The sequence below is a fragment of the Dipodomys merriami genome, unplaced genomic scaffold, assembly GCF_024711535.1.
Source record: "Dipodomys merriami isolate MVZ:Mamm:240054 unplaced genomic scaffold, mDipMer1.0.p SCAF_202, whole genome shotgun sequence".
Taxonomy (NCBI): Eukaryota; Metazoa; Chordata; class Mammalia; order Rodentia; family Heteromyidae; genus Dipodomys; species Dipodomys merriami.
In genome coordinates this window covers 1,788,357-1,801,924 of record NW_027203405.1, presented here as the reverse complement: position 1 = coordinate 1,801,924, position 13,568 = coordinate 1,788,357, and the positions used below count along the sequence as shown (strand labels likewise).

At 61.8% G+C, this 13,568-nt stretch overlaps 1 protein-coding gene and 1 pseudogene across 8 annotated transcripts in view; both read left to right on the top strand.

Moving 5' to 3' along the window:
- The window catches only part of LOC138833281 (secreted and transmembrane protein 1A-like), a 22,128-nt gene extending 8,560 nt beyond the window's left edge, over positions 1-13,568 (top strand). For 7 of the 8 annotated variants that reach the window (XM_070031709.1, XM_070031706.1, XM_070031711.1 and 4 more), the window contains 5 exons: positions 474-629; positions 3,293-3,628; positions 3,819-3,872; positions 6,212-6,339; positions 13,438-13,568. In XM_070031709.1, coding sequence (XP_069887810.1) covers positions 474-629; positions 3,293-3,628; positions 3,819-3,872; positions 6,212-6,339; positions 13,438-13,494 — 731 coding nt within the window. In that variant the 3' untranslated portion in view covers positions 13,495-13,568. Of the gene's footprint in view, positions 1-473; positions 630-3,292; positions 3,629-3,818; positions 3,873-6,186; positions 6,340-13,437 lie in introns of all 8 variants that reach the window. The other variant, XM_070031707.1, reaches the window with a different exon arrangement.
- Positions 3,955-5,522, top strand: LOC138833213 (basic proline-rich protein-like; annotated as a pseudogene).

The following is a 13,568-nucleotide window of genomic DNA, read 5'->3' as shown; positions in this document are numbered from 1 at the left end:
TGAGCCGGGCCTCGCTGCCCTGCGTGTGCCCCGTGGGCGTGGACCTGAGCCGGGCCTCGCTGCCCTGCGTGTGCCTCGTGGGTGTGGACCTGTGAGCCGGGCCTTGCTGCCCTGCGTGTGCCCCGTGGGTGTGGACCTGAGCCGGGCCTCGCTGCCCTGCATGTGCCCCGTGGCCGTGCGGCCCTGTGAGCCGGGCCTGACCTTAGAGGTAGCCGCGAGGTTGCAAGCACAGCCTCCCGGCCTGTCATCCACCTGGGGACAGAGAGCAAGGCCTGGGCGCCTGAGGGGCACTGGGGCATAGGCAGCGGCGGACAGAGGGGTGGAGCAGGGTCCAGGCGGAGCGGGGTCCAGGCGGAGAGGGGTCCAGGCGGAGCGGGGTCCAGGCGGAGCGGGGTCCTTAGCTGCCCATCCCTGCCCGACACCGGCCCGCTGCCTCACCATAGCCTTTGACCTAGTGGCTTTCTTCCCACCAGGGGGCATTCCAAGAACCGATGTCTGGAGCTCTGAACCCCTAAGAGAGTCCCTCCAGCCCATGATGCCCACCCGACACCGGGCCACACCCAGCCGCGTAGCCAGGGTGCTGGGGGTCCTCCTGCTCCTGGACGCCGCCCTGAGTGCAAAGAACGAACGTAGGTCCGCAGCCCTCGCTTCCCACACCAACCTGAGAGCAGAGCAAGAGTAGATCCACTGCCCACGCTTCCCACACCAACCTGAGAGCAGAGCAAGAGTAGATCCACTGCCCACGCTTCCCACACCAACCTGAGAGCAGAGCAAGAGTAGATCCACTGCCCACGCTTCCCACACCAACCTGAGAGCAGAGCAAGAGTAGATCCACTGCCCACGCTTCCCACACCAACCTGAGAGCAGAGCAAGAGTAGATCCACTGCCCACGATGCTCACACCAACCTGAGTGCACAGAACGAGTGTAGATCCACTGCCCACGCTGCACACGCCAACCTGAGTGCACAGAACGAGTGTAGATCCACTGCCCACGCTGCTCACACCAACCTGAGTGCACAGAACGAGTGTAGATCCACTGCCCACGCTGCTCACACCAACCTGAGTGCACAGAACGAGTGTAGATCCACTGCCCACGCTGCTCACACCAACCTGAGTGCACAGAACGAGTGTAGATCCGCAGCCCACGCTGCACACGCCAACCTGAGTGCACAGAACGAGTGTAGATCCACTGCCCACGCTGCACACACCAACCTGAGTGCACAGAGCGAGTGTAGATCCACTGCCCACGCTGCACACGCCAACCTGAGTGCACAGAACGAGTGTAGATCCGCAGCCCACGCTGCACACGCCAACCTGAGTGCACAGAACGAGTGTAGATCCGCAGCCCACGCTGCTCACACCGCCCTGAGTTTCCGGGGGCTGAGGGGCGGGGTATTAATGATGCAAACTGCACACTGTCTCTGAGGCTTAGCTGCAAGGTGGCTGCCAGAACCCCAGCAGCCCCTGGGACCCTGTCACAGCCACAGGCGGTGTCCACATGAAGCCGAGGCTTGGGCCCAGAGGGGGGCCCCACAGCACTGACAGAAGCAGCCTGTGCAAGGCCGGGTGTAAGGCAGGTGTGTGAGAGGTCCGGTGTGTGCAAGAATAGATGTACGGCAAGGCTGGGTGTGAGCAAGGCTGGGTGTGAGCAAGGCTGGGTGTGAACAAGGACGGGTGTGAGCAAGGCCAGGCGTGAGCAAGGCCAGGTGTGAGCAAGGCCGGGTGTGAACAAGGACTGGTGTGCGCGAGGCCGGGTGTGAGCGAGGCCGCGTGTGAGCGAGGCCGCGTGTGAGCGAGGCCAGGTGTGCGCGAGGCCGGGTGTGCGCGAGGCCGGGTGTGCGCGAGGCCGGGTGTGCGCGAGGCCGCGTGTGAGCGAGGCCGGGTGTGAGCGAGGCCGGGTATGAACGAGGCCGGGTGTGAGCGAGGCCGGGTGTGAGCGAGGCCGCGTGTGCGCCAGGCCGGGTGTGAGCCAGGCCGCGTGTGAGCGGGGCCGGGTGTGAGCGAGGCCGGGTGTGAGCGAGGCCGGGTGTGCACGAGGCCGGGTGTGAGCGAGGCCGGGTGTGCGCGAGGCCGGGTGTGAGCGAGGCTGGGTGTGCGCGAGGCCGCATGTGCGCCACGGCAGCCACGCAGATGGTGACGGCTTCGGGCACCGCGGCAAGCGCAGGACGCCTCGCGGGGAAGGTCCGGTTCGGCTGGACCCTGAACCCCCCCACCCCCCCAGGAAGGGCCTGACCCCCCCCTCCCCTACCCCCACCCAGGAAGGGCCTGACCCCCCCTCCCTGACCCCCTCCACGAAGGGCCTGACCCCCCCTCCCCTACCCCCACCCAGGAAGGGCCTGACCCCCCTCCCCTACCCCCACCCAGGAAGGGCCTGACCCCCCCTCCCCGACCCCCCCCCCGGAAGGGCCTGACCCCCCCCACCCCACCCAGGAAGGGCCTGACCCCCCCTCCCCAACCCCCACCCAGGAAGGGCCTGACCCCCCCACTCCACCCAGGAAGGGCCTGACCCCCCCTCCCCGACCCCCCCCCAGGAAGGGCCTGACCCCCCCCGACCCCACCCAGGAAGGGCCTGACCCCCCCCGACCCCACCCAGGAAGGGCCTGACCCCCCCTCCCCGACCCCCCCCAGGAAGGGCCTGACCCCCCTCGACCCCACCCAGGAAGGGCCTGACCCCCCCTCCCCGACCCCCCCCAGGAAGGGCCTGACCTCATCCGGCCCCGCCCCGCCCGCCCTGGGAGGAGCACCCCGGAACCCTGAAGCCCCAGGGGGTCCCCGACATGAGGACGAAAGGGTCCTCGCTGAGTCCATCAGCCGCAGGGAGAGACCATGCCTGTCTGTCGGTCTGTCTGCCTGTCTGTCTGAGTCCCACCAGCCACAGGGAGAGACCATGCCTGTCTGTCGGTCTGTCTGCCTGTCTGTCTGAGTCCCACCAGACGCAGGGAGAGACCATGCCTGTCTGTCGGTCTGTCTGTCTGTCTGTCTGAGTCCCACCAGCTGCAGGGAGAGACCATGCCTGTCTGTCGGTCTGCTGCCTGTCTGTCTGTATCTCCTGCCTCCTCACAATGCCGCCCCCCAGGACGCACAGCTCTGCACCAGCCGCGCGCTTCGTGTTCACAGTCAGGCTGCACACGGAGGCCACCGGGCCGGCGGGGCCTGGGGTCGGATTCCCAGGAGGGGTGTGGGGAGCCCCTGGAGCCCGGCCCCGCCGGCCCCCTGCACCCGAGGAACGGGTGCTCACGAGGCCCCTGCCGGGCCCCAGGATCCGGGTCCCATGCCGTCCATGTCCCCCCAGGCTGGGATGACCCCGCGTGCACCGAGGGCGTGGTCTCCGTGTCCAGGGGTCAGCGTGCCGTGATGACCTGCAACATCTCCAACCCCTTCACCCGCATCACCGTCAGCCTGAGCGCCCCCGGGGCCGACGGGACCCTCTTCCGCGTGGAGCCCTCCGCAGGCCGCTCCCGCGCCTCCCGGGACGGCTGGGAGCTCCTGGTCCAGGGGGGCCGGGCCCAGCTGGTGGTGGAGTCCGCGCAGGACCGCCACGCCGGGCTGTACTCCTGGCGTCTGCGCGGGTGCCAGATGAATCTCAGACAGGTCTACCTGAACGTGTCTGGGACGGGCGGGACTGGAGGTAGGAGCTGGAGGAGGGGTCGGGGGAGAGGGAGGCGAGGGGGGAAGAGGGAGGAGGGGGACGGCCCTGCCCCTCTGAGCAGCCCCCCCCCGCCTGACCCCACCCTCCACGGCCTCCTGACCCCTGGGAAGTGCCAGCTGGTCGGGATGCCCACGCTGGGTGGGACCCCACCTCCCCGTCTTCCTGGCAGAGCCCCAAGACCCGCAGCTGGCTGCAGCCCTAGGACTGGTCATGTCCTCCAGGGGTGAGTGACCTCTGTTCCCAAGGACAGGACCCAGGACCCCCCCAACCCACTTCCCCAACCCCATCCCTGAAACCCCCTCCTCCCAACCTCCTCTTCAGAACCTCCCTCCCCCCTTCCCCCCACCTCCCAGCCCTCCTCCTCCCAGTCCCCTCCTCCCAGCCCCCCTCCTCCCAGCCCCCCACCTCCCAGCCCCCCTCCTCACAACCTCTCTCCTCCCAGTCCCCTCCTCCCAGCCCCCCTCCTCCCAGCCCCCCTCCTCCCAGCCCCCCACCTCCCAGCCCCCCTCCTCCCAGCCCCCCTCCTCCCAGTCCCCTCCTCCCAGCCCCCCTCCTCCCAGCCCCCTCCTCCCAGCCCCCCTCCTCCCAGCCCCCCACCTCCCAGCCCCCTCCTCCCAACCTCTCTCCTCCCAGCCCCCCTCCTCCCAGTCCCCCACCTCACCTCCCAGCTCCCTCCTCCCAGCCCCCCACCTTTCAACCCCCTTCCTCCCAGCCCCCCTCCTCACAATCTTCCTCCTCCCAGCCCCCCTCCTCCCAGCCCCCTCCTCCCAGCCCCCTCCTCCCAGTCCCCCACCTTTCAGCCCCCCTCCTCCCAGCCCCCCACCTCCCAGGCCCCCTCCTCCCAGCCCCCTCCTCCCAGCCCCCCTCCTCCCAGTCCCCCACCTTTCAGCCCCCCTCCTCCCAGCCCCCCACCTCCCAGCCCCCTCCTCCAAACCCCACCTCCCAGCCCCCTCCTCCCAGCCCCCCTCCTCCCAGCCCCCTCCTCCCAGTCCCCCTCCTCCCAGCCCCCCTCCTCCCAACCCTCCTCCTCCCAGCCCTCTCCTCCCAGCCCCCTCCTCCCAGTCCCCCACCTTTCAGCCCCCCTCCTCCCAGCCCCCCACCTCCCAGCCCCCTCCTCCCAACCCTCCTCCTCCCAGCCCCCTCCTCCCAGCCCCCTCCTCCCAGCCCCCCTCCTCCCAGCCCCCCTCCTCCCAACCCTCCTCCTCCCAGCCCCCCTCCTCCCAACCCTCCTCCTCCCAGCCCCCTCCTCCCAGCCCCCTCCTCCCAGTCCCCCACCTTTCAGCCCCCCTCCTCCCAGCCCCCCACCTCCCAACCCCACCTCCCAACCCCCTCCTCCCAGCCCCCTCCTCCCAGCCCCCTCCTCCCAGCCCCCCTCCTCCCAGCCCCCTCCTCCCAGCCCTCCTCCTCCCAGCCCCCCTCCTCCCAACCCTCCTCCTCCCAGCCCCCTCCTCCCAGCCCCCCTCCTCCCAGCCCCCCTCCTCCCAACCCTCCTCCTCCCAGCCCCCTCCTCCCAGCCCCCTCCTCCCAGTCCCCCACCTTTCAGCCCCCCTCCTCCCAGCCCCCCACCTCCCAGCCCCCTCCTCCCAACCCCACCTCCCAACCCCCTCCTCCCCACCCCCTCCTCCCAGCCCCCTCCTCCCAGCCCCCCTCCTCCCAGCCCCCTCCTCCCAGCCCCCTCCTCCCAGCCCCCCTCCTCCCAACCCTCCTCCTCCCAGCCCCCTCCTCCCAACCCCACCTCCCAACCCCCTCCTCCCAGCCCCCTCCTCCCAACCCCACCTCCCAACCCCCTCCTCCCAACCCCTTCCTCCCAGCCCCCTCCTCCCAGCCCCCTCCTCCCAGCCCCCCTCCTCCCAGCCCCCCACCTCCCAACCCCCTCCTCCCAGCCCCCTCCTCCCAACCCCACCTCCCAACCCCCTCCTCCCAGCCCCCTCCTCCCAGCCCCCTCCTCCCAGCCCCCTCCTCCCAGCCCCCCTCCTCCCAGCCCCCCACCTCCCAACCCCCTCCTCCCAGCCCCCTCCTCCCAACCCCACCTCCCAACCCCCTCCTCCCAGCCCCCTCCTCCCAGCCCCCTCCTCCCAGCCCCCTCCTCCCAGCCCCCCTCCTCCCAGCCCTCCTCCTCCCAGCCCCCTCCTCCCAACCCCCTCCTCCCAGCCCCCTCCTCCCAGCCCCCTCCTCCCAGCCCCCCTCCTCCCAGCCCTCCTCCTCCCAGCCCCCTCCTCCCAACCCCACCTCCCAACCCCCTCCTCCCAACCCCCTCCTCCCAGCCCCCTCCTCCCAGCCCCCTCCTCCCAGCCTCCTCCTCCCAACCCTCCTCCTCCCAGCCCCCTCCTCCCAGCCCTACTCTGGGCATCCTTGTGCCCAGGCTGTGGGGAAGAGTTGGGAGGCCATGGGGGAGGGAAATGGTGGAGGATGGTGGAGGGGGCAGGAGGTGGGAGAGGAGGCGGTGGGGGGAGGGGGGAGGGAGGGAGGAGGTGGGGGGAGGAAGGGGTGGAGGGGGTGGAGACTCAGGGAGGAGCCCGCATGGTGGGTGGGTACAGGCCGACACCCCCTCTCTGCGCCAAGTCCACCCGGAGGCATCCACCTGGCCCCGGTCCCGGGGAGGGGCCCTGGCCTCCGTCCTCACGCTGGGCATCGCCGTGCTCTGCCTCCTGTCATGGTATAGGACCTGCCATTCCCGGAAGTTCCAGCAGGTACGCGGCCAGCACCTGCTTACAGTGGGGGCAGGGCCCCTGGACATCCCCAGTGCACCCCAAGAGGGGTGAGGGGACCCGGGTAGGGGGGAGGACTGGGCAGGGGGAGGACATGGGCAGGGGAAGGACATGGGCAGGGGAAGGACATGGGCAGGGGAAGGACATGGGCAGGGGAAGGACATGGGCATCAGGAAGGACATGGGCATCAGGAAGGACATGGGCAGGGGAAGGACATGGGCAGGGGGAGGACATGGGCATCAGGAAGGACATGGGCAGGGGGAGGACGTGGGCAGGGGGAGGACATGGGCAGGGGGAGGACATGGGCAGGGGAGGACATGGGCAGGGGAAGGACATGGGCAGGGGAAGGACATGGGCAGGGGGAGGACATGGGCAGGGGAAGGACATGGGCAGGGGGAGGACATGGGCAGGGGAAGGACATGGCATCAGGAAGGACATGGGCAGGGGGAGGACATGGGCAGGGGAAGGACATGGGCAGGGGAAGGACATGGGCAGGGGGAGGACATGGGCAGGGGAAGGACATGGGCAGGGGAGGACATGGGCAGGGGAGGACATGGGCAGGGGAAGGACATGGGCAGGGGGAGGACATGGGCAGGGGAAGGACATGGGCAGGGGAAGGACATGGGCAGGGGAAGGACATGGGCAGGGGGAGGACATGGGCAGGGGAAGGACATGGGCAGGGGAGGACATGGGCAGGGGAGGACATGGGCAGGGGGAGGACGTGGGCAGGGGGAGGACATGGGCAGGGGGAGGACGTGGGCAGGGGAAGGACATGGGCAGGGGAGGACATGGGCAGGGGAGGACATGGGCAGGGGGAGGGCATCAGGAAGGACATGGCAGCAGGCTCCCCTAGAGCGTGGGCTCTGGGTGGCAGTACAGGCTCCAGTTAGACCAGAGGCCCCAGGCACCTGCAGGCCGGTCAGGCCCCAAGTCTTCAGACTTCTCCAGAGGCCTGGGTACCCACGTGAGGGCCGACTGTCCAGTGCAGCACCACTGTGTGTGTGTGTGTGTGAGCTCGGTGTGTGTGCACACCCAGTGAACGTAGACCCTGCCTCCAGAGCAGGGTCTGAGGGTTTCTGTTTGGGTCTCATGCAGGTCGGGCCTCTGGTGTGAGTTGGGTCTGTGTTGGTTCTGTGTTAGAGCTGTGTTGGGTCTCTGTTGGGTGTGTGTTGGGTCTGTGTCAGGGTCTGTGTTAAGTCTGTGTTGGGTCTGTGTCGGGGTCTGTGTTGGATCTGTTTTGGGTGTGTGTTGGTTGTGTGTTGGGTGTGTGTTAGGTCTGTGTTGGGTGTGTGTTAGGTCCATGTTGGGTCTGTGTTAGGTGTGTTTTGGGTGTGTGTTGTGTGTTGGGTGGGTGTTGGTTGTGTGTTGGGTCTGTGTTAGGTCTGTTTTGGGTGTGTGTTGGTTGTGTGTTGGGTCTGTGTTAGGTGTGTTTTGGGTCTGTGTTAGGTGTCCTGGGTGTGTGTTGGTTGTGTTTTGGTTGTGTTTTGGGTGTGTGTTGGGTGTGTGTTGGGTCTGTGTTTTGGGTCTGTGTTAGGTGTGTTTTGGGTGTGTGTTGGGTGTGTGTTGGGTCTGTGTTAGGTGTGTGTTGGGTCTGTGTTAGGTGTGTGTTGGGTGTGTGTTAGGTGTGTGTTAGGTCTGTGTTTTGGGTCTGTGTTAGGTGTGTGTTGGGTGTGTTTTGGGTGTGTGTTAGGTCTGTGTTAGGTCTGTGTTAGGTGTGTTTTGGGTGTGTGTTGGCTGTGTGTTGGGTCTGTGTTAGGTGTGTGTTGGGTGTGTGTTGGCTGTGTGTTGGGTCTGTGTTAGGTCTGTGTTGGGTGTGTGTTGGATGTGTGTTGCGTCTGTGTTAGGTCTGTGTTGGCTGTGTGTTGGATGTATGTTGGGTCTGTTAGGTCTGTGTTGGATGTGTGTTGGGTCTGTGTTGGATGTGTGTTGGGTCTGTGTTAGGTCTGTGTTGGCTGTGTGTTTGCTGTGTGTTGGGTGTGTTAGGTCTGTGTTGGCTGTGTGTTGGCTTGTGTTGTATCTGTGTTAGGTCTGTGTTGGCTGTGTGTTGGATGTATGTTGGGTCTGTGTTAGGTCTGTGTTGGATGTGTGTTGGGTGTGTGTTGGATGTGTGTTGGGTCTGTGTTAGATCTGTGTTGGCTGTGTTGGCTGTGTGTTGGCTTGTGTTGGGTCTGTGTTAGGTCTGTTTTGGCTGTGTGTTGGGTGTGTGTTGGGTGTGTTGGTCTGTGTTGGCTGTGTGTTGGGTGTGTGTTGGGTGTGTGTTGGGTGTGTGTTGGGTCTGTGTTAGGTCTGTGTTAGGTCTGTTTTGGCTGTGTGTTGGGTGTGTGTTGGGTGTGTGTTGGCTGTGTGTTGGGTGTGTGTTAGGTCTGTGTTTGCTGTGTGTTGGGTGTGTGTTAGGTCTGTGTTGGCTGTGTGTTGGGTGTGTGTTGGGTGTGTTTTGGGTGTGTGTTGGGTGTGTGTTAGGTCTGTGTTGGCTGTGTGTTGGGTGTGTGTTGGGTGTGTGTTGGGTGTGTGTTGGGTCTGTGTTGGGTCTGTGTTGGCTGTGTGTTGGGTGTGTTTTGGGTGTGTGTTGGCTGTGTGTTGGCTGTGTGTTGGCTGTGTGTTGGGTCTGTGTTGGCTGTGTGTTGGCTGTGTGTTGGCTGTGTGTTGGCTGTGTGTTGGGTGTGTGTTGGGTCTGTGTTAGGTCTGTGTTAGGTCTGTGTTAGGTCTGTTTTGGCTGTGTGTTTGCTGTGTGTTGGGTCTGTGTTGGGTGTGTGTTGGGTCTATGTTGGCTGTGTGTTGGGTCTGTGTTAGGTCTGTGTTAGGTCTGTGTTAGGTCTGTTTTGGCTGTGTGTTTGCTGTGTGTTGGGTCTGTGTTGGCTGTGTGTTGGGTCTGTGTTGGCTGTGTGTTGGCTGTGTGTTGGCTGTGTGTTGGCTGTGTGTTGGGTGTGTGTTGGGTCTGTGTTAGGTCTGTGTTAGGTCTGTGTTAGGTCTGTTTTGGCTGTGTGTTTGCTGTGTGTTGGGTCTGTGTTGGGTGTGTGTTGGGTCTATGTTGGCTGTGTGTTGGGTCTGTGTTGGCTGTGTGTTGGTGTCGCTACCGCCTCGACCAGCAAGGAGACGCGACACCGGACTCTTCTCTCTGCCGTTTATTCAGGACCTTTTTTTAATCTTGTGACCCCAACCCCTGGGAGAATTCCCCACAGCCTTAAGTACCCGCTGGGTAGCCAACCCTGATACGCCACGTGGGAACCGCCAATAGGTTCAGGTGCGCGGAAGCAAGCCAGATTCTTTGCCTTAGCCATATCAGGGGTTGTTTACCACAGAGAGCACTCGCCATCGGGAAGGCGGAGGGCGGAAGCTGGCACCATCTTCCAGGTGCGGCCTCTCACAGCTCTCTACAGTTCCCCCTTTTTTGTTTAAAGAACACAGATGAGAACAGAGGTCTGATCCCTGTTGTGCAATGCAAGGACTGCATACAAGCCTTCTCCCAGAGGGTGCCTTCTCTAGGGATGACTCAGCCTGTCCATTGATTCGTTATTCACAAGGACGGGAAAAGGCGAATCGAACCCGTGTGCAATCAAACATGCTCTCCTCGAGGGCAAAACTCATGCCTCTCGACTGCAGTACTTTGGCTTTGCAATCTGTGTTCATTGTTTTAGGGTGGCAAGCCACGCTTAGGGGGACTGACCTGCTCCAATGACTGTAAAGGCTTGAATAATCATGGCTGCACTGCGACGCTGAGAACCTCTAATTTGGCAAATGCACCACAGACATACCAAGGAGGCTAACACCAGGAGGCCTGTCAGGGCTCCCAAACCCGCCCATTCCTTAAGATGATTCATAGCAGCGGAGATCCACGAAGATAACCCCTCCGCCAATCCGGCATCCACTCGGGTCGAGTTCACCATGAAGATGGCAACCCTGAGCTGTTCCATCAGGCTGTCGAACTCCCCAGTTCAATTACCTAAAAGATAACTAGACAACTGTTTAGACAAATTTGCAGCGTTTTTTAAATAGGGTTTTTCCTGGGCCTGAACTCTGGGTCTGGGCGCTGTCCCTCAGCTCTTCAGCTCAAGGCCAGCGCTCTACCACTTGAGTCACAGCGTCACTTCTGGCTTTTTTCATTTCTGCTTATGTGCTGAGGAATCGAACCCAGGGCCTCATGCATGCAAGGCAAGTGCTCTACCACTGAGCCACCTTCCCAGCCCGCTTCTTCTGGGTTAATTGCACCACAGCAGCAGCTAATCCAGCATTAGTTAGTGGTCCGCCCAGCTCTCTGCAAACTTTCATCCATGCTTCTAGTCCCCTATTCTTATATGGGGTTATGGCGGCTCTGCATTCCTTAGTGCACTGCTCGTAAACAAGCTGTTTAATTAATGGCATGGCTGCGTCTGGGTCACCAAAAATTCTGCCAGCGGCCTCGACCATACGGGCAACAAAGTCCGAAAACGGCTCCATAGAGCCCTGCAGGATTTTGGTGAGATTGCCACTCACCTCGCCTTTATTTGGTAAGGCCTTCCATGCCTTTATGCCAATTTTATTGATTTGTTCATAAACTTGGACCGGGTAGCCTATCTGCTGATTGGCGAATCTCCCCTGTCCAAGCAGCATATCTCTGTCCCAAGCTGGGTTTCCCCCAGCCTGATTGGCCGCAGCCTCTTCACTAGCAAATTCAATCAAAAAAGCCTTCCAATCTAAATACTGACCTGGGCTCAAACAAGCTCGTGCGAGCCCACTCCAATCACCGGGTGTCATGCAGTGTCTGTTTAGGGCCTCCACCTGGGCTACAGTAAAGGAGGCCCTGATTCTGTATGTCCGCGCAGACTCAGCTAAAGATTTTATAACCTTAAAATCTAAGGGTTCATGATACCGCTGTCCCTGTGGATCCTGAAATATTGGACAGGCTAGATGTAACTCGGTTCTGACCGCTTTCCACACGCCTGGGCTGAAAGAACAGCCGGGGCTGCCACTTCCAGGGTCCTCCGCATAGAGCGGAGGGGCCGAAGGTGTGGGGCGGTGCACGGAGGGCGTGCATTCATCTTTATCTGGGTCCTCTCTCTCCTTCCCTTTCCTCCTCTTTCTTATCTTTGTTTTTTCTATTTGTTCTATGAGTGATTGTAGTTCCTCTGAGTCTGTAGACTCAGAGGTCTCTAGTTCGGCAAAATCAGGGTATGACCCCCCCCTGCTCTCCTCCTTTTCGCTGTCTGCCCTTTCTGATCTTTCTTCCTGCAGCATTTCTAAGGCGGCCTGACCATTCTCTACCGCCTCACTGCAACGCTGGTCCTCGAGACAGCCTCTTATCAGTTTCCATATTGGTCTCACTCCGCTCTTAAGCGTTCCTTGTTCAGAGGCAAAATCTAGGTCCCTCCCTAGTTTCTCCCAAGAGGCCACCGTGAGGCTTCCAGAGACAGCGAACCATGGGGCAATGGTGTCACATTCATTCAAAAATCTCTCTAAAGTACTCTTTTTTATTTTTAACTTTTTTGAGTGCAGTAGCTCATTGAGAGCCCAAAAAATTGGGTGTGAAGAAGAAGCGCCCATGTTTTAAACATTTAAAGCTGGTAAACAAACTTTTACTTTCACTTTTGGCTACTCTATTGACTAGCCCCGGGTTCTCACTCTCTCTTTATCTACCGAGAAGAGCAAAAATCCCCCCACTCTTGTGGCGGATCCCCCTTTTACCTGGGAACTTACTCCCCACTCTTGTGGCGGATTCCCCTTTTACCTGGGAACTTACTCCCCGCTCTTGTGGCGGATCCCCCTTTTACCTGGGAACTTACTCCCCACTCTTGTGGCGGATTCCCCTTTTACCTGGGAACTTACTCCCCGCTCTTGTGGCGGATTCCCCTTTTACCTGGGAACTTACTCCCCGCTTTTGTGGCGGATTCCCCTTTTACCTGGGGACTTACTCCCCGCTTTTGTCGCGGATTCCCCTTTTACCTGGGGACTTACCGGTGCACCACCCTGACCGCAGAGAGTTCTGAGTCCTCGTTGGGGTTATGGCTGAGTTCCCCATACGGGCCACCACGTGTCGCTACCGCCTCGACCAGCAAGGAGACGCGACACCGGACTCTTCTCTCTGCCATTTATTCAGGACCTTTTTTTAATCTTGTGACCCCAACCCCTGGGAGAATTCCCCACAGCCTTAAGTACCCGCTGGGTAGCCAACCCTGATACGCCACGTGGGAACCGCCAATAGGTTCAGGTGCGCAGAAGCAAGCCAGATTCTTTGCCTTAGCCATATCAGGAGTTGTTTACCACAGAGAGCACTCGCCATCGGGAAGGCGGAGGGCGGAAGCTGGCACCATCTTCCAGGTGCGGCCTCTCACAGCTCTCTACATGTTGGGTCTGTGTTGGCTGTGTGTTGGGTCTGTGTTGGCTGTGTGTTGGGTGTGTTGGGTCTGTATTGGGTCTGTGTTGAGTCTGTGTTGGGTGTGTGTTGGGTCTGTGTTGGGTCTGTGTTAGGTCTGTTTTGGCTGTGTATTGGGTGTGTGTTAGGTCTGTGTTGGGTCTGTGTTAGGTCTGTGTTGGGTCTGTGTTGGCTGTGTGTTGGCTGTGTGTTGGCTGTGTGTTGGGTCTGTGTTGGCTGTGTGTTGGCTGTGTGTTGGGTGTGTGTTGGCTGTGTGTTGGCTGTGTGTTGGCTGTGTGTTGGGTCTGTTTTGGCTTTGTGTTGGCTGTGTGTTGGGTCTGTGTTGGGTGTGTGTTGGCTGTGTGTTGGGTGTGTGTTGGGTCTGTGTTGGATCTGTGTTGGCTGTGTGTTGGCTGTGTGTTGGGTGTGTGTTGGGTGTGTGTTGGGTCTGTGTTGGCTGTGTGTTGGCTGTGTGTTGGCTGTGTGTTGGCTGTGTGTTGGCTGTGTGTTGGCTGTGTGTTGGCTGTGTGTTGGCTGTGTGCTGGGTCTGTGTTGGGTCTGTGTTAGGTCTGTTTTGGGGTCTTGTGCCCGTCAGGCCCAGCCCTCGCCCTGCTTCCTCTCAGATGAGGAATGAATTGAGAGGCAGTAGACGCTGAAGGACACCTGTGGGGCATGTCCTTGGACCCGGGGTCCCCAGGGGGCGGCCCCGGGAGGCGCTGGTGCCCTGCACAGCTCAGTCGCCTTTTGTGTTGCAGATGCCCAGGGAGCCCAGGGCCGCCTCCGGAGACGGGCGTGCGTGCGTCCCGCGCTGACTGGAGGTGGACGTGTGGTGCCGTTGTGTGTGGACGTTGAGTTTTCTGAAATACAGTTGTTCTGTGAGCCCTGC